This window comes from Seriola aureovittata, chromosome 3 (assembly GCF_021018895.1).
Source record: "Seriola aureovittata isolate HTS-2021-v1 ecotype China chromosome 3, ASM2101889v1, whole genome shotgun sequence".
NCBI lineage: Eukaryota > Metazoa > Chordata > Actinopteri > Carangiformes > Carangidae > Seriola > Seriola aureovittata.
In genome coordinates, this window is record NC_079366.1 from 6,172,691 (window position 1) to 6,198,843 (window position 26,153).

A 26,153-nucleotide genomic window follows, 5' to 3' on the forward strand; every position below is an offset into this window, starting at 1 on the left:
TGTGAGACCACAATGTACCAGCACCAGTAGAAACAGCTGCAGTCCTCCTTTGCCCCCGGATCTGAAGTCAGTGGACAAAATGAATGAACATGTTCATAAAAAATAAAGTATTTTCTTGAATAGTAATCACGTATATAATCATTTATATATTGTTGCGGATTTGAGGTTAATTTGCTCATTTTGCATCTGAACTCGGGATTACTCATGAGCCAGCGTTTACAGATTAACTGGATTTCCACAGAGAGAACCAAGGCTGCGCTGATTAGCATTAAGGCAACATGAATCCCCGTGTAACACCCGGCGGAGTGCCAGCTTTATGAGTTAAGTGAAAGGTACGCGTGTTATGCGCTTTTAATCGAATTAGCTCCATTGTAAACAATAAGCACTTGACGCGGGATGACAACTGTACTAACTCCGCAGGGCCCCGCAAGGGGGTGGGGGGTGGGGTGGTATCTCTCACCCGCCTTGGTGGTCTGCTTGTCGGGGAGAGAGAGTGCACTCAGCCGGCGGGGCCTGCGCTGTAAAAGGCTATTTTGAAAAGTGACCCCTCTCTCTATCCCTCGCCGCGGGCTGGGGGAGGCGGCAACACACACACACACACACACACACACACACACACACACACACACACACACACACACACACACACACACAGCTGCTCGGAACCATGACAGAAGATGACGGATACAGTTGTCGCGGAGGGACAAGTCAAGTTTAGAGATGGAAAAAAGGTCAGTTCCATCAATTTCCCTCTTATATTACGCCTTAAAACATGTGCCCACACTCCCAGGCCGAACAGAGGGATGTACTTTTTTTATTTATTGCTTCTTTGCTTCACTTCTCCACAGTGGAAGACTCGGTGGGTCGTGCTTCGGAAGCCCTCTCCGGTCGCAGGTAGGCTGTGTGGCTTCTATTTTTATATCCTGCTCTTATTTTTATTGTCAGTTTTTACACATCTTCACAGAGATCACTTCAGTCATGTGAATATCATTGGGCACTTACCTTATTTAACTCTCTGCAGTTTAACTAATCACACCTTGTCAATTGAACTTTTGGCTGCGAGACACGGGAGCGCGTAACGCAACGCATCCGCGTCAACACGTTACGCAATCCATTAGCTGAACTGATCGATTGATTTCATATAAACGACCAAAATCACCTTTTGCCAGTTTTGCCAGTATCCTTCAAATTAGGAGCCTGGATATTAAATCTTAAAGGGGTTTTTAGAGCCATTTGGATTTGAGGTTAATTATTTGAAAGCCTTCCAGCCAAAAACATAAACTGTGACATTGCCACAGTCTGACAGGTTCTTGTTTGCAAGTTTGGCAGAATAACAAAGCTGAGTGTCTTAAAATCTGAGTAGAGTCTCACGTGAGATGCTTTGAGGATAGACTCCACATACAAACATGTGGGTCAAACTGCAAGCTGCTGCTGTGTCCTTGTAGAAACTGGCAAGAGTGGTGGGAATAATGTAGGCTGCTCCACTCTGTGTGTGTGTGTGTGTGTGAGTGTCCATATGCATGTGTATTCCTGGCTTGACTTTCATCATCAGCTGTGCTAGTGGATCAGTTCATTGTTTTAGGATTTGTTATGACAGCTGTGCCATGAACACACAGTGGGATTACAAAAAAAAAATCGACACTGTTGTTGTTTTACATTCTGCTATTAATCTCAATATTGACTTTTAAGCCTGTCAGTTTTTAAAGCTCATTGTCACTGTGTCTGTCTCAGACTGTCTGTCTCTGCTGGTGTATAAGGAGAGGAAGAAGGGGAAGGAGAAGGGCAGCGGCCACAAGGAGAGGCTCAATGTTACGCTGGAGGTACGTGCAGCTGCAGCAGAGCGCAGGTGAACTGCACTGGTGGCAGGTTTTTTTTTTTTACAGCTCTGTGGTGGTGTTGCATCACATACTGCACCTCAGGCGTCCTGCTGGTGTCATGAGACTGCTGCCGCGTGTACAGGGGGGGTAGACCAGATAATGTGAAAGCCATATGGATACGCAGTTAAGATGGGTCATATTAGGATGAATAACAAATTTGCCAGCAACAGTATAAATTAGGTCTTTAAGAGCAGTCTGAATGCAAGAATCCTAAACTAACAAAGAATAAAAGGGGTCATTAATTGAAATTAACCAGTAGCGATAAAAAAGTATCATCTGATCTAATCTCCATAAACTGCATCAGATCAAAGACACCAAAGGAAGCGAAGAGTCACAGGATCTGCTGAAACATTACTGAGTTCAACTTTCATTTGACAGAGAGCTCTCTCTGTGAAATGTGAGATACTATTGTGCTATTGTCTTTCAGTTTCAGTTTGTCACTTCCAGTGTCTGGAAAAGTATCCACACCTGACTTCAGAATTTAATTTGGTCAAACCCACCTGACCTCAATCAGGAGAGATGGGAACTCCTTTCAGTCAGGCCGATAAGGTGGATGTCTCAAAATCAAATGTTCTCTGCGGCTTCAGGGGATCTGCGGTGTAGAGCCAGGGCCCGGGTATGACGGCGTATCCTACACTCTCTCCATCCTCTGCCTCGCGCACATGCTGGTCCTGGGCTTCAACAGCCGAGACACCCTGCTGGCCTGGGATGCCCGCATCCGCTACAGCCTGGGAGAAGGTCAGTGGTTTGATCTCATGTGGATGTTGCAGAGGTTGAGCTGTAAAAGGAGCAATGTGCTCAAGGGGAGAGCTGGTTCACTAAAGTCGCAGTTGGATATCACTCGTGAAAAATGATTTTTTTTTTAATTAAAATTTTAATCTCATTTCATTCAATCAGGTTAGTCTGTGTCTTTGCAGTGTCGGCAGGAGTGTGTTTTGGGGATCAGCAGTGCTCAGAGGGAGCCGGTGTGGTCTTTCATTAGAGGCCTGTAATTAGAGCTTTTGATTTCCACACAGGCCTGATCAAGTTTGTTTACAACACTGAGCAGTTGCAAATATGAATAGGATATAGATTGGGATTGGACTTTTAGTATAAGACATTTCATTGGTTCTAAAACAACAACAAAGTGAAAGCAGAGGATGAGTCTGAAGTGACAGAAATCTCAGTACCTGCTGCAGACGTATTTGACTTTGTGTTATCAATCAGTGAATTGCCACTTCGCCCGTGATCAGTATTGTTTTTGCTACAGCGCAGTAAAAATATGATTTTTTGACCTGGTACGAATTGCATTTACAACTTGATATTGCTCAAAAGTCTGAAAGATGATCATATGTAAAATATTTGAAATACAGTGTCATTTGACTGGCTCATGTTAGGTGAGAATGTGAAGCTGCTCAGGCCACTATGACTTGTAAAGGCTGAGGAGAAGTCAGTGCAGGTCACTCACCAGCGGGGATCAAAGAAATGACAGGTGGAATTACACACACAGATTCAATCTGTCTTTCATCTGTCCGTTCCGTCTCTATCTGCAAAATCTGCTGTCTCGACTTCACAGACTTCTTTTCAGTGGAAAGTGGTTCGCTGATGGAAAAAGGAGACGGGAATAATAAGGCCCACATGAGCCAACAGAAAGTGAATCACATTTTATACGGTTGAACTGTGCTGGATGGAGTTATGAGGTTCACTTACATCCCGTGCTGAGTTTACATTGTTTACCTTGTTTTACCAGCACAAGATCCCAGTTTCATAGAGAAGCTAAATGACTAAACTAATTGAATAGCTAATAGGAAAAGTAAATGCATATGTGAAATGAAATTGTCCTTTTAAATATCCCGACTGAAATCTGTATTCTCAATTTGTGAATCCAGTTATTTATTTCTCTTTTTAAACAGCATTTTCAAATAGGTTATATATTAATATTTATTTATGAATGTATTAATGTATCTTTAAATGATATACTTATTGTTTTATGTTGCTTTTTAAACCCCTTTTTTATTTGAACTATTTATTGAGGTTAATATTTCATTAGTACATTTTTTTAAAAATCCTCCTTATATTATAATTGTAATTTAGCCTTTTTACTTGTAGCCTAATTTATCAATTTGTAAACAATTTTATTAATACATATTTTCATTGTGCAATTAGTTATTTATTACTATTTCTCCATTTCCTCCATACTCTCTTACATATTAAACACAAGCATTTTATCCATTGTTAAAAACTCGGACTTTTAATTATAAGTTTTCAGTGGTTGACTTCAAAGTTCAGACTTGAAGCCCTCCTTAACCTGCCCCAACATTTTTACTAGTCTTATTGAGAAATATCTCCCAACCGTCTTGAATTTTAATAACATATATATATAATATATATAATAACTTCAGTCTGATTTGTAACTGCACTTCACAGCCAGGCTGTGAGTTGCTGTGGACAGCTTCAGCACTCTCGGTACTTATATTTCCACACAGGTCATTCTTCCTATTCTTCCCAAGTTTTCACCTGCAGGATATTTTCACAGCTCCATCCCTTAATCACACAGATATCCACTAATATTCTTTTTCCTTTGTCACTACGTGAATCTCACACAATGTTATCTCCACCCAGAGCTAACAAGCTGCAATTTGCTGGATATTAACATTTAATAAAAATAACTCATTGTTCTTTTTGGTCCAAGCCACAGCTCACTGGATATTTTATAATCAGATGTAAAAACCCACCCACTGTTAAGGATCCAATTTCCACTTGAGGTACTGAACCACACGTTTTGTAGTTAAGTTTTCTGCGGTTGAGAATAGTCTTAAATGTTTCCCCTAATACCATTAGCTGACTGAGAAAAAAGTCATTCATGCATTTGTTTCCTCTTGTCGATCACTGCCGCTCTCTTTAGCAAACAAGTCTGTTTCATGCCTGTAGTTTGTCTGCAGTGCTTCTGTCAGGCCTCTTTGTTTCAAGTCAGTTGCAGATTGCATATACTGTACATTGATGGAAACATTTTTCAAAGCACACTGATTTCCTACCTTCAAGGCTTTGCTTTTTCATTATGCTATGAACTGAATTGAACCACTTACGATATAAATTCTCATATTCTTTCTCTGAAGTTCCTTATCACTCATTCGTGTTTATCTTGTGACTATAATGTCACTCATTTCTCATTAAAAAATAACAAGGACGATGATGATTATTGTTAACCTGGCTCCACTTATCTTGTTGTATGAGTACATACTGTGTATACATTGACATACACTGTACATGACACTGTACTGATGACTGTGAGGGAGCGAGGCAGACGCTGGCGCTGAGTAATAGCCATCTGCACAAACTGAGCGATGACAAATTGCAGCCAACAGAGCTTAAAGAACTGCTTAATCATCACTATCACAGCCATCACTTACACTGTGCATAGTCGTGTGTGTGTGTGTGTGTGTACGTGTACGTACGTGTTTGTGATTGTGTGTGTGTACCTACGTGTGTATGAGTGTGTGTGTATGAGTGTGTGTGTGTGTGTGTGTGTGTGTGTGTGTGTGTGTGTGTGTGTGTGTGTGATGCACAGATGGTTTATTTTCATGTTGCACCTCATCTGTTGTGTGATGGATGTGCTTTATGATCAATGATACTTCGATTGTCTTTCTTTACAACCTTTTCATTCCCCCATCTCTCTCTCTATCTCTCTCTCTCTCTTTCTCTGCTTCAGTCCACAGGTTCAGTGTCAATGTCGAACCGGGCACCAAGCTGGAGAGCGGCCCCGCCTCCCTCCACCTGTGCAACAACCTGTTGGTCCTCACCAGAGGTCTCCCTCCTGTGGTCATTGGCCACTGGAAGTTGTCGGCGTTGCGTCGATATGGTGCTGTGACGAATGGGTTCGTGTTCGAGGGGGGGACTCGCTGTGGATACTGTAAGTAACTGATGGACTTGGATTTTTTTTTTTCTTGCTGTGTGAAGTTACACAAACAGCCTGCAGCCATAAAGGGCAACGATTTAACATTACCAGCTGAAGAGTGGCTTTGGGCGATGTGCAGCGCTTGCACTCTGACTCTGTCTTGTTGTTGTTTTGTGGTCTACTGGCTGAACCTACATGATGCAAGATCAGAGAAACCTCTACCAGAACCTCAGTGATGTCAGTCCTTCAGAATAAAAGAGCTTCTTTATATGTTCTCATCAAAGAAGTCTGTCGTTGCAGACACCAAGACATGTTGCATTTTGAATACGCAGTGTTACTCAGATTTCCTCAGCTAACACTGTTGTTCCATGTGTAGACATAGGCTTTTGTACTCATCTTGCAAACATAGATTACTGATTCCTGACAGAGGAATACAAACATGCTGGGTTCAGTGTTTGTGAAAAATATTTTCTTACTCAATGAATCAGATGTTTAGATTTTGTTGCTTTTTTCCTGTATAACTTGAAGGTTATACCTTAAAAGGTACCGTCAAGTATCGAGAAAATCCCTGTAAGATGGGAAAACAGATTGATCTAGTAACTGGTACAGAACTTTTGATCATGTTACTTGATGTTCATCAGTAGATGACGTTTGCCCATTTGTCATGAAATTGTAGATCTACTTTAAGGACCTCTTGTCCCCATCGTTGGATTCAAGGCCGAGGTTTAAAAATCAATGTAGAAGCAGCAGTTGAGCAGTTCTCGCTCCTGTGTAGGTTTAGTTGCTGTTCTGTTACTTTAGACCATATCACATGATCTTCGAGAATCACGGCTCAAGATGGGATCTGATGAAAAGCTCCAGAGAGCGACTAAATGGATTTACTGGTCAAGTTGAACTTCTGATGGTATTTGTTCTTTTTCTCACAGAAAACACAAATACTGTATATTTGTGAAGTTGTTTTCATACAGTAAGTCATTGAAGACGGGACATTGATTGACCATGGAGAGAAAAAAAAAAACAATAATTTAGTTCCTGTCACTTGCATATGTGGGTCAAGTAACTTTGACCGTGTCATATACAATCACTGCAGCTCAGTCGACTCAATTCCACTTTTCAGTGTGTCATCCTCAGATATTCTTAATTTCTCTTTAGTGCTCACAGGTTAATCGATCTGTCACTTAACACTCACACATTAATAAGAAAATCTGTGATTTATTGTAGGTGTTTATAGAGTAACTCTATCCCTGTAAGAAATGACTTTCTATGTATGAACCCACCACTCTGTATGCCTGCCCACCAAATAATGCTGTGTGTGTGTGTGTGTGTGTGTGTGTGTGTGTGTCTGTGAGTGCCAGGGTTGAGATATCATCTGAATGTCCAGCTGATGTGGACATGTATGTGAGGAATGAGAGGCAGTTTATGTTTTAGGGTGGGGAGGTGTGTGTGTGTGTGTGTGTGTGTGTGTGTGTGTGTGTGTGTGTGTGTGTGTGTGCGTGTGCGTGTGCGTGTGTGTGTGTGTGTGTGTGTGTGGCAGACACAGGGAAGAAGAGAATTGTTTAATGGGACATTGTTGTACATTATGGGGGATTTAATGACTAACGTGCAAACAGCTGCTGTTTTCATGATTTTATGGAACATGGGAAAGTTCTGCTAATTAGCGAGAACTATCGTGCATCCTCACAGATATTTAGTTTTATAGATGAACCAGTGTTAGGAGATGGTTGTGTTGTGCTGTTCGCACTTATGGGACATCTGTCTGAGCGTGTGTGTGTGTGTGTGTGTGTGTGTGTGTGTGTGCAAGCAGACTCATGGCTCCTACAGGAATAACCATGAGGTCCAGAGGCTCTGATTTCAGTGTTCTGATGAGCCATATCTATAAATACCAGTCTCTCCTGAAGTGCTCACACACCAATCATAAAATTCATGTTGGCTGCATGGCCAATCACAGACTTCTCCCTGACCTCATCTACATATTACCCAGCAGCCACAGGGGCAGTAGAGAGAGGCCCTCTTGGCATGGCTGCAGAAACAGAGAGTGACTGAAAGAGAGATGTGAGAATCCAGTCGGCAAGTGACATTCCTCGCGTGAGTGCGAGGTAAAGCAGAGTGTTAGTTTACCTTTTCCTTGTTTATTTGTATTTGGTGAATACATGTGACACATGACAGTGTTGTCTGGTTTCACTCGCAGATTTACAAACCAACCTGTCTGCTAACTTGTTTCAGTCATTACCCAAATATCCCTACAAACACTTCACGCTACTGTTTATCAGTACACTTCCAATCACACACAGACTCTTTCCTCTTGCAACTGATTTTCTTTTTTTCTGTTTATCATAGACACAGCACCCTATTTTCTCAATCACCAGCTCTCTGTGCTGCTGTTTGAAGTGAGCTGTGAAGCCAAAAACAAAAACAAATTCATTCAAGCGCTGACTTTTCCTCCAGTATTTTTGCTTCTAGTCATGTCAGTCTTTCTATAATGGGTCTTTTTTCTCAGCTAACATTTTCATACGTCCTATAGCAAGAAAAGCACTGGTGTCAATATTAATTTCAGTAATGACTGCTATCTCCAGGCTCCTGTATTGTACATGCTGGCTTGTTGTCCTTTCTTACTGACTTATTGACTCACTTACTTACTTACTACACCTTTGAAGTGTTTATCCATAAGAAGATATGGGGTTTTAAGAACCAATAACCATCTTAGTGTAGTTTTACATCTCCTCTCCAAGGCCTCTCTCTGGAGCTTGAGCCAATCAGAAGAGAGGAGGCTCTAAGCCTCCCCTTGTTGATTGGCTGACTGTTTTCTGGGTGATCAAATTAAAATTTAGCAGAGGAGGGCAGGGCTTGGGACATGGCTGAGAGCAGTGACTGCTTTGTTGTGACATCACAAAGTTACAGAAGTCCTGACAGCTCGTTTTAAGGCTCAGTTTCTGAACACAGGCTGTGTGCATTTCTCTCTGTGGACTGAGGCTTTGATACTTTCACAGTATTAATATAGAACATAGACCTGCTTTATAATCAAAAGACATTGAAATATCACTCGATACAATATGGGACCTTTAATGTTATTATTTCCACCAGTATTTTTTCTGATAGGACCAGTCAACATGACTATTGTGAATACAGGACTGTTTTGGCAAGAGATGCTGCTGATTAAAGGCCTCACTGCCTCGCTGCCTCACTGTGTTTGTAATGCAATACAATTTGATCATTGACCACATTTATTTGGCTCAGCAAAACAGTACACAACTGGATGCTAATTCTGCCATAATATACTTTAAATCCTGCAACCAGTGATTTTCATTATCAGTTGATAAAAAAATGCTAATGTAAAATGTCACAAAACAGACATCCAAAACCCAGAGATATTTAGTTTACTGTCAAACAGCACACTTTGGCATTTTTGTTTGAAAAATAACGTGAATTATTAATCAATTATAAAAATTAAGCACTGATTAATTTTCTCTGTATTGATTTATGGATAAATGCGCAAGTTGGTTGAGCTCAAATATATTTCTTTTTTTCTTTTTATATTTCATATGAACATGTACATGTATGAACAATATGTGTCTTGATGAAGCTGCTGTTGGTGTCTTGAAACTGAAAAGGGTCAGATAATTAATGCCAAAAGATTAGAATACATAGAAACCCACATACTGATGTGCTTATACATGACAAACCCTTGCAAAGAAAGTCTGTTGGTCTGACAGTAATTAAAGGAGTTCTTTAATTACACTCATGTGTAAACACGCTTGAAAAGAACAAAGTGGTCGAGCCTGTGTACAACAGCGATGATCACTGCTAAAGCTGAGATGTGCAAATACATGGTGCAGAATAATTACAGTAGTAGTACTTTGAACCAATGTCTTATAAAATAACTCTTTACCCTCTCAGCTCCCTAATTTCCCTCGAGGCCTTTTTGCTCAAGCAGATCAGTAAGTGGACCTCTTGGTCATCTAATGCTGCTGTATAAAAATATTTTACCCTTGACTGCCGCAGTGCTCTCTGCTGCAGCTGCACTTTGAAAGTCAGCTGCGCCTCAGACGATACAGTTTCTGGCTGCAGAGTTGAAGATGTACACCACAGTGACACGGCAAGCCTTTTTACTGCCAAGCATGCACGCACGCACACACACACACACACACACACACACACACACACACCACACACACACACACACACACACACACACACACACACACACACACACACAGACACAGACACTCCCTGACAGACAACCAACTGCTCCTGTGGGCCAGTGGGCCGCCCTGCTGTGCAAAGCCTTTTACCAGGCAGTAATCAGTTGAGCTGGAGCCTCCATGGATGTGTGCTGCACTGGGAGCCTTTGGTTGCAGCGTCACACACTGTACAGCAGTGTGCATCAATGTAAAGTGATATCAGTGCTCCAGCTTCCATGCGATGTGATAATGACGCCACTGTGTTCTGTAATGGTTGATGTTTGGAGAAGAGCCTGTGTCTTAGCTGGATGGATATTTTCTTCCTTATGAGGTCCACACGTGTTCCTGTTGACCCTGTTATACACAGAAACACACACACACACACACACACACACACACAGTGGGCTTCAGAGCGCACATGCAGACACGGTAATAGATGATCCTCTGCGGAGTTTGGATGGCTGTCAAGGCTTGTGATCTAGATAAAACAATTTTAAGCTGACATGCTACGTCAGCAATCTTTCCACATCCCACAGTGGACATAAAGACACACACAATCACACGTCTCATATCGCAGTGTAATAATATGCCGATGCACGTGTGGGGCTGTTGTTCTAGTGTGCTTTGTATTACGCTACTACATGGTATGTTGTGCAGCCATTTATTCATCCAGATTCTCAGTCATCCAGATCAGAAGGCCTCTACAAGTACAAAGTAAAAGGCAAACTCAGCAACTTTCTTCATCTGACATTAAGGTGTGAATAACACACAGAGGTTAAAATGTCTCTGACTCTCCACCTGTTGTTTGAAGTGTTGAATTCCTTTGAATAAGGGGTGAAACATCTTTAAGACCATATCCACCTGCCTTTGATTCATTGCAAGCTGCCTGTGTGAACAAATAAGATGAACAGCAGTCCCCAGCGGTCAGATAGTTGGTTTGCATGATGTAATCTGACAGAAAAGCTGCTTCTATATTCAATACAGATCACAAATATAAATACACAGATAGATAAGAAAATAAGATCTTTCTCTCATGCGGCTGAACCCAACATATTCATGAGAAATAAATGAGGTCCTGGTCCAACAAGGCCCTTTGGTGTTCCTAACAAATGAAAAAATGCAGGTACGACTGCCAAAAAATTGCCTTCTGAGAAAATGACAGTAAATGGAGAAATGCAGCTTATTTCATCCCAACACATCCTTATTTGTTATGATGCTAGAATGATGACATTGCCCCATAAAGGCTAAAAAATGTTCCAAAATTGAAGGGAAAAAGCTTCTCAAGGCCTCTGATAATGTCTGTCCACACCAGATAAAAAGGAAAGGGCAGAAAGAGCTGCAGTCCTGATTTCACTCCACTATGTACAAATAGAAATATTGGCAAATTGAAAATCTCTGAGCAAAATGTAGGATTTATTAAGGAGTTATACAATGCATGTAACAACTTTTGACCAATCAAGCACAAAGTGATACTTAAACTTGTCCTGTAGACCTTAAAGGAGCTATTTGTAAGTTTTGCTTTTGCAACATAGCCAGTGTTAGCATTAACAGCTGTTTAGTTACCAGTCTAGAAGAAACGTTGCAAGTTCAGCATCAAACTTCATTCCTTCACGTGCCAAGAGCAACACCAATGTTAACTCTTGTCTCTATCACGTCTTTTCCGCTACTGAAGCAGATATTTCCCTCAGAAGTTGGTGAAGACCAAAAATAGAGCTAAAAGAAAGGGAAATATCGGACTTACAATTATCAGGTGGAGACAATAACAACTCCAAATGTCTGCCAACGTTGCTCCATGTCGGCGATGGAATTGTAAAGAGGCTACTATACACTAAGAACTTCGCCATATCAACTTAAAAGGTGATAATATGTTGTGTTCACAGCTTGTTTGTGCTTCCCCCAGGTATAGCCAAAATTTGCAGGTGTGAAGGCGTGATGTAATTGACTTAAGCATACAACAAAAGAAAAGGGATATCAATACAGGCATAGCCCACATAGCCCATATATATTTAGTTGCCTTTTAAGGTACACCTAAAACTAATGCTGTCTAATACAGCAGTCATGCAACAAATCATCCCTTCATGAAGGTTATAATGTCCAGTTTTTGTTGAAACTGAGAGAGGTAGAGGTGTCGATTGAAGTCCTCCTGATATTCAGCTAACCCTCGATGTAAATGGTGTGGACAAATATTACAAAACACCTCTCACCCTGCTAAACTATCTCACAATGGTGTGAAATCCATAAAAATGCACTAAGCATGGAAGAAAGTGGGAAATAAGGACCTTAATCAGGCCACAGTTGGGTAAGCACCTCTGTCTACAGAATGTGGCTACATAAAAGTACAACTGTCAAAGATACCACTAGATTGTAAAGGGTCTCTATTATTTTGGCCAGTCTCCGAAGCTGTCACTGCACAAAATCATGCCTGAGCTTGGAGAATGGACCCAATTAGATTCTGTTCATTCAACTTCTCAAAAGTCCCTCGATCAGTTCAGATCAGTTGTCTGGATTAAGAAGCAGAACATCTTTACTTAAAAAAAAAAAAAAAGTTTTATACAGTTACTGTCAAAAATGTTCACTGTTTAAAATGCTAGATTTTGTACAAGTATCATTCCAGCTAATGGCTTTGCACCAATATTATCTGTTATTTTCATACTTCATCTCCGTTCATTGTGAAACCGGGACTCGGTCGATGAGTCAATAAGCAGTTCAAGCTTTTCCACTGACTGAAGAAAATACTATTAAATACATAGGGGCTAATGAAGCTGATAGGCTTTCATTAGATTTATTGCTAACTGATGATTCAGGCCAGAAACAGTACAATTATTCATCTTGAAGGGCTAAATAATCCTCTATTCTAAAAGCACTGGATGACACACTTAATCAAAGAAAGTAGAGTAAGTAAAGTTTAATAGTAAAATGTTGCTTAAATGTTCCATTTAAACAAACAAAAAAACTGACTCAGATGTTATTTTTCCAAAGAAATATTTCAACAATCTTCTCCCTCCTCAGCTGTTTTTTCTCTTTTATTAGCAGCAAACTCAGTTCCATGAGAACAAAGATTTTTTTTTTGGTCTGAACTCCTGAGTAAGGGTTGTCGTTTCAATATCTCCATTATGCACTATGTGAGCTTTTGATATTTCATGATTTCTTTTTTTTTTTTTTTTTTGCTTGTCTCATGTTTTCACAGACTCCTACCTCTGTGTGGGCTTGATAGGCGAGAGGGGGATGAATTGATAGACGTTTTATGTAACCTTTAGAATAAAGGTTGCTGCTGGCTCAAAGAACAGCCTTGCCTTTGCAGCAGCTTTCTGAACCTCTCGGAATATTGTTTGGCCTTACTCAAAAATGTGCTTTTACATTATATTATGCATTTACTACAGCTTTTACCTCTGCCATCTGACATACTGTTTACTTAATTTTACTGCTAATTATATCTGATCTATGCTGCTTTCTTTGTTTCTTTCCCATCTTTCTTCCAGGGGCTGGTGTTTTCTTCTTGTCCTGTTCAGAAGGAGAGCAGATCAGTTTCCTGTTTGACTGCATGGTCAGGGGCATCACCCCCAGCAGGGCCCCGCATGGCCTGCGACCTTCCCTGCCAGGTGAACACACACATACTTGCATAAACACACACACAAATTGCAAACAGAATTGGTTAAAATTGCAAAATAATTGCAGATTCAAGAATGAATGTGCAACTACCATATTTGCAAAAGACATCCAACTGAACCAAAATGATCAATCGTGTTGGTATGTGACTCTGTGACTTCCATTAGAAAGGTTTACTGCCTGTTTAGTGTGCATGTTTAGCATTTGTGCCTGGCGTCATGCTAACGGAAACAGCACATGCTTAAAGCCCCAGGGGTCAGTGTGTGGTTTAAAGGGTCATGCCTTTGTGTGTGACCTGTGTGCTATTCTAACGCACTGCTAATTTCACAGGCATTTCTGAGACTACAGATATGGAGACAGATGGTTTAGTGACAGTCAGAAAGAGAAAAGTTGTACAGGACACATACCGAGGATCTGACAACTCTATGAGACCTTTGAGGAGAAGTGGAGATAAGCACACTCCACTGTGGGAATGTTTTCATACTGTATCCACTCACATGCATACAGTATGCCTCAGGGTCTGTTTTTTGACATATGCACTTAAATGGAATTGCAAAAGATAAAGATGGATGCCAACATGGAGAAAAATCTACAACTTCCTCCAGCTTTTAAATTTTTAATACTATAACAGCAGACTATGAGAAGAAGAGACATTTCAGCCTTCAGCTACTGCCACTGTTGAATCACACACGCTTTTAACAGTCAGTTATTTTTTAAAGATATAATAGTATCTCATTATTTTTGACCTGTATCTAGTTTTCCCATCCATTATATTTTGACGTTCCTGTCAAGTCAAGTCTATGTAGCATTATTTATTTATTGCTTGTCAGCGAGTTCTCAACTGCAGAAGGACTCCAGAAAATCATCTCAAGCGCTTGTTTTATTCAACACACTGATGGCTTGCTCTGTATCTCTAAACACTTAGTGTGCAGTTTTGGAACAGTAACTATATTTACTCAAGTCCTGAACTTAAAGGCGACATGTGGAGTTTTCTAGTAAAAAAAAAGTTTCCTTTTCCTTTTCTGAACTCACATTCAACAAAATTTCACACTGTATACACACACACACACACACACACACACACACACACACACGTAGCATAATATCATGTAGCACATATAGATCCTGACTGTCTTTTTTAAACATGAATGAATCCCCTGCAGTTATAGTGACTTCTTTTTTAATAAAGGCAAAATGATAAAAACATATTTCACAAAGCAGAACTTATAGGAGTGCTACTATATGCATCAGCCTCTGATGTCTGTCGTGTGTGTGAGTGTGTTTCCAACTGTTCCACCAGCTTGTAAATGCAACATCTCCCAAAGGAGGTTATAGGCGCCTCGACTATCTGTTGGAACATCAATTTACTGTAAAATCCTGCCAATTACACACTTAATGCCTGCTATATATACATGCTTTAGAGGCGGGTGAGTGTAAAGGGGGGAGACATGGCTTTGAAGGTTTGCATTTGCCAGTGTGCACGCATTGCAGTGGGTCAGGGTGTTTGTGTGTATAGGTGTCAACAACCTAACCCTTGGATCGCTGCCCCTGGATTGCAGCAGCTAATGCTAACGTGCAGATGCCAAGTTTCTTCACTACACTATGTGCGGTGTCAGGTAACATTTGCTAACGTTGCTAGTCTGCACTAATTATAGCTGCTTCACAGCACTGAATGTCGCGGGGTTACAGTGGGCCCCCCGGGCAGACTGACACAGGTTGGCTCACAGTATGTGAGGGAATGTGTGAGGGAAGCTGCAGTTTAAATTCTTTTTAACCTGTATGCTGCCCCTATAGGGCTTTGCTATACTAATGGTGACAGCAACACATACAAGACTTATACATATATATTTATGATATATATATAGGTATATTAGATGCATATTTCTAAGTGACATTGTAGTACACTGAAATATGTTTTCCTCATTGTGCCTTTATTAAAAAAGAAGTCACTATAACTGCAGGGGATTAATTCATGTTTCAAAGACCATTTCAGCTACAGTCAGGATCTATATGTGCTATATGATATTATGCTACATGTTTTATCATGGATATTTAGTTAATAGTTTAGTTTGTATGCTAGTGTATATGTTTGGTTAAGGGAATTCATTTGATTATTTTCCCCCATTTTACAGATTTAAATTTTTCATAAACAACTTCCACACGGTTCAACAGCTTCATGACACAGCCTCTAGGATAAACAGTGTATAATCTCTAATAGGGATTTCAGTATTTGCTACTGTAATGGTAAAAGTTATTGTATTGTGTTCAATAGGAAAACACCAGCCACTGTGTTCATGTTCAGCATAGATATAAAATAAACATGTATTAAACCCATGTCTGGGGGAAATTATGGTGTGAAATGGTGATATGAAACTGTCACAGCATGTTAAGGTGGAGAGCTTCAGTATTAAACTTTATCTAAAATGTAACAAAGGTAGATCGTGTTGTTATGTTGCGTGATAGTTTATGCTCTTTGTGTGTTCGTGTATGTCTCTTATGTGCTGTGCGTCATATGTGTATATAGCAGATCCCAATGCTGACCCAGCTTCAGCAGAGGAGCGAATCAGCCAGGAGGCGTCAGAGCTGGAGAAGAGACTCAGCATGTTGTCTCACTGCAGCCTCGCGAGCAGCACAGGTACGTTATTCTCTAAACTTCACCTCAGGGTATACATGAGTATGTATGAGCGTCTACACATGAGCACTCTGTAATGCATCCGAGTGACAGTATGCCTTATCTCAAGGCCCTCAGAACTTTAAATCATGAATTTCTGACTCATCATTGCGCTCATCTGTATGCTCGGCCTTGCTGGCATTGTGTCCACACAAAGGCTTAATCACTGGTCTGTATTTATGAAGACATTCTGGGCAAGTTTTTGTCATTTATTTTCAATAATATGGGTATATTATTCAGAGGTGTGAGGCTCAGTGTTGTCAGAGGTCCCATGATTAATTTTTGCTGATTAACTCTAAAGCTCTGAGAGAGTTTGAGGGAAAATAAAACTTAATCATTTCTGTCCTCGCTGCATAGAAACACCTGTAGACGACCTCAAATGAGGACAGTTGACTGAAAACTGATTCTGCAGGTTCCTAAAATTTTGCACCTAGAGCCAAATTAAAAACATGATTTATATATAACGAGTTAAATGTTCTGTAAACAGCGGTTTAACTTTCTGGTTGGTGTATAAAGATGCATTTAATTGTTTGCATTTGCGTCTCATAAAGAAATAACATAATATAATATAAATTCTTGCCTCCTCAGCCTCCACTTACAGCTGCAGCACATCTGTTGCCGGGGACGACCGCAGCAGCATCTCCAGCTCATCCTCCAGCCAATCAGACACGAGCTATGGAAGCAGACTTCCGTTTAGGGTGGAGCCGTTAGCTAGACCACACCTCTCCAACGAGACAGCTTCAAGTTCCTCCACGGTGAAGGCCTTGGCCAGTTCAGATGATCGGCTTTACGCTGCTGTGATGGGAGGTGCTGGGATTCGCCCATCCTCTGCCCAATCCCATCCTCGTGGTCTCCATGACAGCGGACGGCAGAGCTCCTTAGACAGTGGGATTGGGATAGCGACAGGCAGCCAGTCGTCTTACTCAGGGAGCTGCTCCTCGTGTACAGGAAGTCTGGACACGGCCAGCCAGGGAGGAGGGGAGGAGTTTGGCTCTGTGGCTAGCCTACCTGTTCCTCCTCCTCCTTCTTCACCTCTCTCTATTCTTCCCCCCTCTTCTCCTCCTCCTCCTCCTCCTTCTCCTTCTCAGTCCACACTCACCCCAGAGCACAGTTCTGCTGCCTCCAAATCCAGCTCATGTGCATCTGGTCGGCACAGTGAGGAGTACCAGATCCCCAGCCTGCTCAGACTACGCTATGATACCCCCAGGAGTCTCCTCCAGACCCTGTCCCTGAGGGAAACCTCAGCCCAGGGAGCACTACCTGAGCTGGGCAGAGTCAGCAGGAACAGTGGGGATGGAGAGGGTAGTCAGGGGTTGTGCAGCAGCCCCACAGGACCGAGGGCTCAGCGTCAGGACATGATGCAGCTTGCGCATTGCTGGGGCAGTGAGAGAGCGCCCTCTGTGGACAGCGAGGGGAGGTCCACAGCCAGACCCCCGATGGTACCCGGAGGCCTGGTTTGTGAAGAAACGCAGGTACTTGGCAGTCTCACACCATATAGGTTACATCAATAAATCAATCAACCAGTCAACCAACAGAATGGCAGGATGCAGCACATCAGAGGGAGCATCATGTCTTGAGTCCTCTTTGAACCCAAAACCCCGGTTCAGAAATTGGATCACATCAGTCACAGACATTTCACTCAGCCTCTATCAAAAGGAGCAGAGAAACTAAGCTTCTCTTAATTATAATTCTAGAGTCTAATCACCCTGAGGCGATTTGTTTCATTACATCAATATAATTATATATATATTATAATACAGTATAATCCAAGAAAATGTAAACAATGATTAATAAATAAGATTCTGTCATTGAATGGCAGCATCATAGAGAAATCCTTCAAGTTCTCTTTAGGACTTTTGTTTCCATGCTAACGTTTGCATTAAGTAATGAAATGAAACAAAATGTTTGCAAATCATTATGCTAATCACTTACTCCAGTTCTTGGGTTTGCTCCCACAGATGCAAATCTCTCTTTAATGTGCCTGCTCGCATTTATTGAGCCCACAGTGATATTTTTTCATTCTTGTTCTAATAAAAAGGGGATTTTATGTATCTATATCTTGTGCTGATAAGCGAGGGTGAGCTCCTTGGTAGAATTGTGATTCGGATCTTGAGGGAAGAGAAAAGAGCCGGGGCGGGTACGAGTGATATTGCTGAAGTTACTGAGTTGGCTCCTGCTGTCACAGACATTTTGCTGTATTAGAGTGGAGCAGCCTCAGTGAGACACTGCTGTAGATGATCCTGGAGCAAGACCTCTGTTTCCATCTTTGCTGTCACTCAGCAACGAAAATGAAGAGGTAGCTCATATGTTTTTGCAGTAATGGATTTGGGAGTTATTCCGGTGGACATGCAGTAATAATAAACTTCAATACATGTACAAGTCCTGCATTTAAAATCCTAGTTGCATAGAGAATTGTTTACAGCTAAATGTACTCAAAGTATCAAAAGTAGAAGTAGTCAATCAGCAGAAAAACAGTCCCTGTGACTGATATTATAAATAAATCTGGTGATGTGTGAAAGAGAGGAAGGAAAAAATCTTTTTTTTTTTTTTCAAACTTTTCTCTTATCTTCGCTTTCTTGTGAAATATGAAGCAATTTGACCTCTTTGGGTGTCAGTTATTCGAATTAAACCATCTGAAGTCACTCTCAGGTGGAACTGCTCAGAGACATCTCATGATGACAACAGGCCTCAACTACACACTGCTGTGTCACAAACCAAAAAAAGGTTAGAATCCACTGGTTTGATCATTATCAATTAAAGTGCATTATAAGATTATCAGATGTTTTTATGTAAAATCTTGATCGACCAAAGTAACTAGTAGCTGTGGCTGAAAGATAAATGTACTACATATTCTTCCCTGAAGTACTATCTGAAGCTCTCACTCTCACCACTTGACCTTCATCAGGGAAAGTTTATAATTACATCAAATAGAGCACTCTCTCATGCAACACGTGGGAAATGCACTTCACAGTGGTCACAAAGTCCACATATAAAAGAAACTCCACAGAAAGAATGTGTAAAAGAAATCTATAACAAAAGCAGTTGAAGCTAGTAATGTTTGGTTTTTGTTGATGATGTCAGAGATGTGGATTTATCTCTGTGGTAATTTCTCAGGCCGTAGGTTGGACTGTAGATTGTACAGCATTTGCACAGTAAATGTCTTTAAGGCAGTCTCGGTGAGGCTTTACTTCTCTAATGCAGTTTTTTTCTGTTTGGCCTTTGCAGTCATTTTAACTTTTGCCCTCGTCGTATAATTCTGCAGTGTTTGCTACTGATGCACCAGCAGTTCAAGCAGCAATTATCTGCCCTATTCACTTACACACTGCTACTTGCTATTCAGCCTAATGAGTCACTTGGGTGGCTGGCTTTGTAATTGTGATTTACACTAGTCAATGCCTTAAAGGCTCATGTAGCGGTTGATAACACTGCAAAATGCTGAGCAGACCTCAGCACAGGAGCAGAAAAACAGCAATATAATAATTTATCTATAAAACATACTGTGATTCAACCGGAGGATCACCAGCATCATAAATCATTACACTGTACCATGGTTAGGGAGAGACTACAGTATTTGGACTAGAGCAGCCAAACCTTTATATATTAAACTGGCATCTGTCTGCTAATTGCCCATACCATGTAAAGATGATTACATGTGACATATCATTCACAAAGTTTATTTGAACGGAAAAATTCTGATGTGGCTGCATGGTGGTGCAGTGGTTAGCGCTGTCGCCTCACAGCAAGAAGGTGCCGGGTTCGAGTCCCGGCTCGGACGCGGGATCTTTCTGTGTGGAGTTTGCATGTTCTCCCCGTGCCAGTGTGGGTTCTCTCCGGGTACTCCGGCTTCCTCCCACAGTCCAAAGACATGCAAAATGGGGACTAGGCTAATTGGATAATCTAAATTGACCATAGGTGTGGCTGTGAGTGTGAATGGTTGCCCCTGGTTGCCCTGCGATGGACTGGCGACCTGTCCAGGGTGTACCCCGCCTCTCGCCCGAGAAGATGCTGGGATAGGCTCCAGCCCCCCCGGACGGTTGCAACACAAATCAGGGATGGTTGCAACATAATATTCTGAAAATCTCCATTGTGTTGCAATAATATTATGGTATTATTTATTTATACTATCATAATATTGTTATTTATTTAGCAATATTTATCAAAGAACAGTTATTGAGTTTAGTGTTTTTGTATAGAACATAGGTCAACCTTGAGGCTACAAAATAATTCCCAAAATAACTTGTTTCTATTCTCTTATGCATTGAAATGAGCAATAATTGCTGCATCTGTTGTGCTGCGGGACAATATTAGCTGCATATTTTAACTATTCTGAATCACAAATGTTGAAACATATGGCTGTGTGGTCATGGCTGCTTAGCTTGGGGACAGTTACAACAACTTGTTGCAACCGTCCCCACCCTATCAGCCATGACAGAACATCCTGTGCTTTTGATGAATTCATACAAAATGTCAGGACAGTATGACAAAAAAATACAGGTTATGAAATTAACTGAGCATGTGCGGTATGACTGTCCTCCTGCAGTCACAGCATGCCTCCTCAGTCTCTGCCATATGGCCAGTTTAGTCCCCGGTCCAAGTGACTTTGGACGTCTTTGGTTTGAAACCCACGGGGCGTGGAGATGTGGTGAGATAAGATTCAAACACCAGGCAGAAGTGACGGCGAATCAAAGCCAGGGCCTCCTCACTGCGAGGCGACAGAGCCACCCGCTGAGCCCCAGAACCACAAATATAGGAAAACAACAATTGTAAAAAAGCAGGTGTGGGTTTCCATCAAAAACCTGTCTAGAGCCGCTGTTGTTTTCCCTTTGATACTTTAGTCTGCAACCTCAAAAGCTCTCAGAGGAGACTTCTCCACATTGTGTCTAATTAATTTTCTGATGGGTTGTGAAAAGTGCTTCCCCGTTGTAGCGAGGAGAGTATCATCCGATCAGGAGAGGGAGCAGCATGTCTTGTGATTTCTGACAGCTTGAGTAGGAGTGTGTGTGTGTGTGTGTGTGTGTGTGTGTGTGTGTGTGTGCACGTGCGTGTTCATTATACTGCATGTTTGTGTGCTGGCAAGAGGGAGAGCAAAAGGGGACAGAGAAAGTTAACGAGTAGTGATGAAACCAACAGAAACCCTCAGAGAGGAGAATCTTGTGCTATGAAACACAAATGAGATTTCTTTATTCATCATTCCTCAGCTCTGAAGTGTCAGCAGTTCAATGTGGCAAAAGCGACATACCTTTCATGTCGGGTAATGAGACGATGCCTGATTCCACAAGTTGTATTATGTCCGTTGAAACAAACCGTGTGACAGATAATATTCCTGAAGCTCCAGCCTGCTGTGTTAATAGCTGCTGTGGGCAGGAGAAAATGTTAAATTGGGACACGCTGTCAGAGATTTCTCATGTCTGAGCCAGCTATCCCTTTGTCTCCTGTCTGCCACCTCTAGAGATGTCAGCTTGTCCTCTCGGCTCTATACCACCCTCTTTTCTCTACCCTCGCCCACCACCCTTTCCTTCTTTCTTCTTATCAGCCCCTCTCTAAGCCGCCTCTCTGCGCACACCTGCTCAAAAATTTCTTCTTCATGGGTCTGAAAAGTTGCTGTTTTCCTTTTTAGCCGGTAACAATATTGAATGCTGCAGTGAGAAACAATTAACCCTGCCTCGATGATAACCTCTCTTGTCTCCCCGCCTAGTGCAATGATGGTTTGGACAACTACATTACACCGGAGCAGTGGCGGTCAGCGAGGAACAGATGCTTGACTCAGGTGAGATTTTATCTGCCTGTTTTAGCTCGTGTCACTCAGGAGCCATAGAAGAGAGCTGTTGTATGTCTAAAGCAAGACAGGGTGACACTTGAAGAAAGAAATATCACACTCTTCCTCATACACATGAAACGCTGAATTCATAAGAAATAGATCAGTTAATAAACAAGCTTATTTATTTCAAAGTGATATAGAAGAAAGGAATAAATTGTAGAAACTTGAATCAGAGTGCTTCAAGATAAAATCTTTGAAATGATGTTGTGATTTATTTTGTAGGTTCCCAACTCACCGGCATCGGGCCTCTCACCTTCTGCAGATACACGAGGTGTGTTTGTGAATGCAACGTTGTGCATGTGTCTTTAATAAAATTCTGAGGTACATGCATATTTCCATTTTTATTTCACTTTATACTTCTACTCCACTGCATTGATTTGACAGCTGTAGTTATTTCAACACTTAATTACACTACAGACGGTTAAAATGACCTGTGCCGTTAACATGTTTATGTGTGAGTGATAATCAAATAACGGACACTGACAGGCACCATTCTGCTGCATGATGACCACTTTGTTTTGAAGATTTAACATTTACGAAATGTCAAGTCAGGTTGTGTAGTGACTTACAGTCTGTTAAGGTTTGGACATGGAAGCATCAGCCCAATTGATATAATACACTGTAACTGTAGCTGTGGTTTCCTGATGATGTGTTTTAAGTAAAGTGGAAAGCTTGAGACTGGAAGAAAGCCTTTGTCATTTTTTGGAATAACCTTACTCTTATTTGCTGATTTATATAACTTAAGCAAGATTTTTAATGAAGAACTTTCTTATAATGCAGTATTTAGGCATTGTTGTATCACTAAAGTGATTCCATCAGCGGCCTTTACTGTGTGACTGTGAATTAAAGTGAATCAGTGTCAAAACCTCCTGTGCTCCTCAGATCCTCCTCTCTGTGTCCGAGAGGAACACGACGACAGCGTGGATGTTGGTAATAAGTTGGCAGGTCTGAGGAAGTCGTTGCCCTCTCGGCCTCCCTCTGCCCCTCCACCTCTGCCTACCACACTGAGCATGTATAGGCCAACATCAGCCAGTGGTGAGAGAATTACTTCATTTCTGATTAATCCATTGTAATGACTAATGTTTTTCAGGTAGTTTCTTCTTAATCAAGGTTAGCTTTCTGATGACAAATCGACACTTCATCGTTCTGGCCCTGGGTCATCTGTGCAGCCACTTTAACAGCTCCTCTTTTGGATTTTTCCTTCAGGTTTGTTCCAGTCTCCCCATGAAGCTCCTGCCTCTGTGTTCCTGGACGCTGGGCTCCACAGTGACAGCACTATTAATTATGTCAACATCCCAATTAGCCCCCTGCCGGCTAAAACTAACAGAGAGCTCCTGTACACAGAGCTGGACCTGCATGAGGCCGGCTCAGCCCCAGTCTCCAGTCTGCATAGTGCTGTCAGAGGTAACACTTTGCAACTCTGCAGACCCAGTAAGAACACCGAGCCTTAAACGGCCATTTTGGATCTGTTTGTCTTTTCCTGGTGCTTCTTCCTTCTCTATGTCCTCTGTGATATTGCCTTTATGTCAGCTTTTGCATCCAACGTTTCTGCCACCCGTAGGCTTAATGCATTATTAGCATGTACAGCATTATGTGTATGTATGTGACACACTGTGCACATTTATGGAGGGGTATAAACCACAGCGATGGCTGAGGAAAATATTACTGAAATATAGAAAAAAAAGTTTTCTGATGCTTTGCCAACAATGTCTGTCTCATGCAGTTGCTGGTCACTGGCAGGGTGGTAAATTTTTTAACTATTCAAGCAGTCTGTGAACTGATTCTTACTAAAACATATGTAAATTTACATGTGTTTTGGTTGAGGGTATCATGCAACTGCTGCTTATTTTCCCGCTTGCATCTGTCTCTCTATCAGCTTTAAAAAAAAAAAAAAAAAAGCATAAGGAAATGAAAATGTGTTTTTATTGCAGCAACTAAGTACCACTATCACTAAGTACAGACAGACAATTTATTCATGACAAACAGACCTTAATTTAATTTTTATTGCTGCTTAAGAGCCTAATTTATGGAGCATAATCACACATTGGATGGTGAAAATGAAGCATTATAAAAATGAAGAATTATACAGTGACACAAAGAATTAACAAACGGTTTAAATGTATTCAAATTCTAAGGTGTGAACTGGCAAATTAAAAGGTATCATCCTAATTTAAAAGTAATTTGATGGATTTTTAAATCACTGGAAAATGCTTGACAGATATATCAACAGCACCATCAGTTAGGAAAATGTTGTCTTCAGAAAATGGTGTAAGGTTGAGTTACTAAAGGGTCAAAGAAACTGAACATTACATTACATAGCATGGTTTTCCTGTATGTGACAATGTTAAAGAACCTGTGTCAAACTGTAGAAATGTTAATGTTCTGTCTCATCTCCCCCTTCACCGCTGATTTGCCGACCCAGAAGAGGGCTCCATCAGGTACGCCCACCTCGACATCACTGCCATGGAAACGGCTCACAGAGTGGGGGCGGAGCATGTTCAGGGCAGGGAGGACAGACTGACTCAGCTGGAGAACAGGCGGCGAGGGCCACCACACTGACTCTGCAACGCTCAACTTGATAACACTTTAGAATAGTTTTCATTCTCTCCATCTCTCTGAATAAGCTAAAATGCAGTTGATCATCATACTTAAACACACACACAAACACACACACACACACAACACATATAGTTGTGCCAGTGTGCAGAAATTCCCGCAAACAATCCATTCCACTGAAAAGAAGAAAATAGGAAATGTCTGGGAAGGCTCTTATGCAGCTGCCATCATGGATGTGTTTTGTTTATATGTTGTAATTTCTCATATAGTTAGATTTTAATTAGTGTTGGCCTTTTACACTAGACATATTTCTTTTTGTTAGCTGCATGGCACTTAAGTACGCTGAGGCAACTGGGGACGGAGGAACTTTTCTGTATGTGCCTCTTTTAAGATTCTGGCTGGATGACTGTTGAACATTGGTATAAAATGGCTTAATTATGAGGGAATGACACCAGAACTAATGTTTACCACTGATATTACAGATGGGAGACAGTTAAACAGCAGTTGTCGCTCTAGATTTACCTTCTTCAGACTGTTTGGGTGTGGCTGTATTTGTTGTTACCTCTCTTTCTAAGAGTTTCCAACTTAAATTCATATTATTTATCACAGGTTTGGTGTATAGTATGATCACATAATGAGATAAAGCCCTTCTCATCGCACTGTCACCTTACAATCAACTGCTAAGAGTCCCAGCTTGCTTGGCAATCATTCCACATAAGATCTTAAAAGCATTCGACTGAAATAAGCAGCTTAGAGATATATATCTCGGGTGAAAATTACATTAATCCAGGCCCATGTGGCCTGAGCAGGACATGACTGAGTAATCAGACAGCAGGTAACATTATTCATCACAGCAATCAATGTCTCTGCTTCTGGTCTGTGAGAGGGCAAGAATTGATGAATGGAAAAGCGCAGTGTGTTCCAATTTCTCACCTCCCTCTTGATATCATGAGGACAAATCGTCCACTATTTGACGGTAATCTGTTTTTATGGTGGAGGTTCCCCAACGGTGTCTGAGGAGGAGATGAGGATTAAGAAACAATGCGAGAATGACACATAAGAAATTTTTACCAAGAACAGCGTGTTGATGTCGCCACAGGAACTGCTTTTGTCTACAAGATGTGTAAATAGTCACTGCTTTTATTTATGCCAAGACAATATAAATTATATGGAACTATATTTTTAAAATATTACTGTTTGTATGTTGTTGGCACTTGTATATTACTGAATATTAAAGATTGCCGTAACATTTTCAGGTTTCAGTGCTTCTTACCTAAATCTGTAGTGTTCTTTATTTTATATTGATCAAACGAAAGCGGTAAGATTACAACACTTCAGCAGATCAAGGTTTGAGTCTCTACAGTAGTAACAGCCTATGTGACGTAGCATTTATTGTTTGCACAGCTAACGACAGAGGGAATTGTCTGGCCACCGATGTGCCAATACTCTGACAAGATGAAGTACGTGTGCAGCTGGTTGGCTGCTCTCCAGGACCTCCACCATCATCGCTCAGCAGCTGAGCTACATCATCTGGTTAAGGCTGACTCAGCTGCTGCTGTCCATTCTTCAACAA

General features: G+C 41.3%; 1 protein-coding gene across 3 annotated transcripts; it reads left to right on the plus strand.

The window, feature by feature from the left end:
• Window positions 1-595: 595 nt before the first annotated feature.
• Window positions 596-25,831, plus strand: LOC130166392 (protein Dok-7-like). Of its 3 annotated transcripts, none has more exons than XM_056371964.1 (13): window positions 596-731; window positions 849-894; window positions 1,732-1,820; window positions 2,465-2,615; window positions 5,566-5,766; window positions 13,409-13,528; window positions 16,060-16,170; window positions 16,795-17,678; window positions 21,902-21,973; window positions 22,247-22,295; window positions 22,907-23,059; window positions 23,231-23,455; window positions 24,447-25,831. In XM_056371964.1, the coding sequence occupies exons 1-13, from the start codon at window positions 678-680 to the stop codon at window positions 24,581-24,583; spliced, it is 2,292 nt and encodes a 763-aa protein (XP_056227939.1). In that variant the 5' UTR covers window positions 596-677; the 3' UTR covers window positions 24,584-25,831. The 3 variants fall into 3 exon arrangements, with proteins under 3 accessions (XP_056227939.1, XP_056227942.1, XP_056227940.1); XM_056371967.1 differs by having other exon boundaries at window positions 23,231-23,428; XM_056371965.1 differs by having other exon boundaries at window positions 16,063-16,170.
• Window positions 25,832-26,153: the final 322 nt, after the last annotated feature.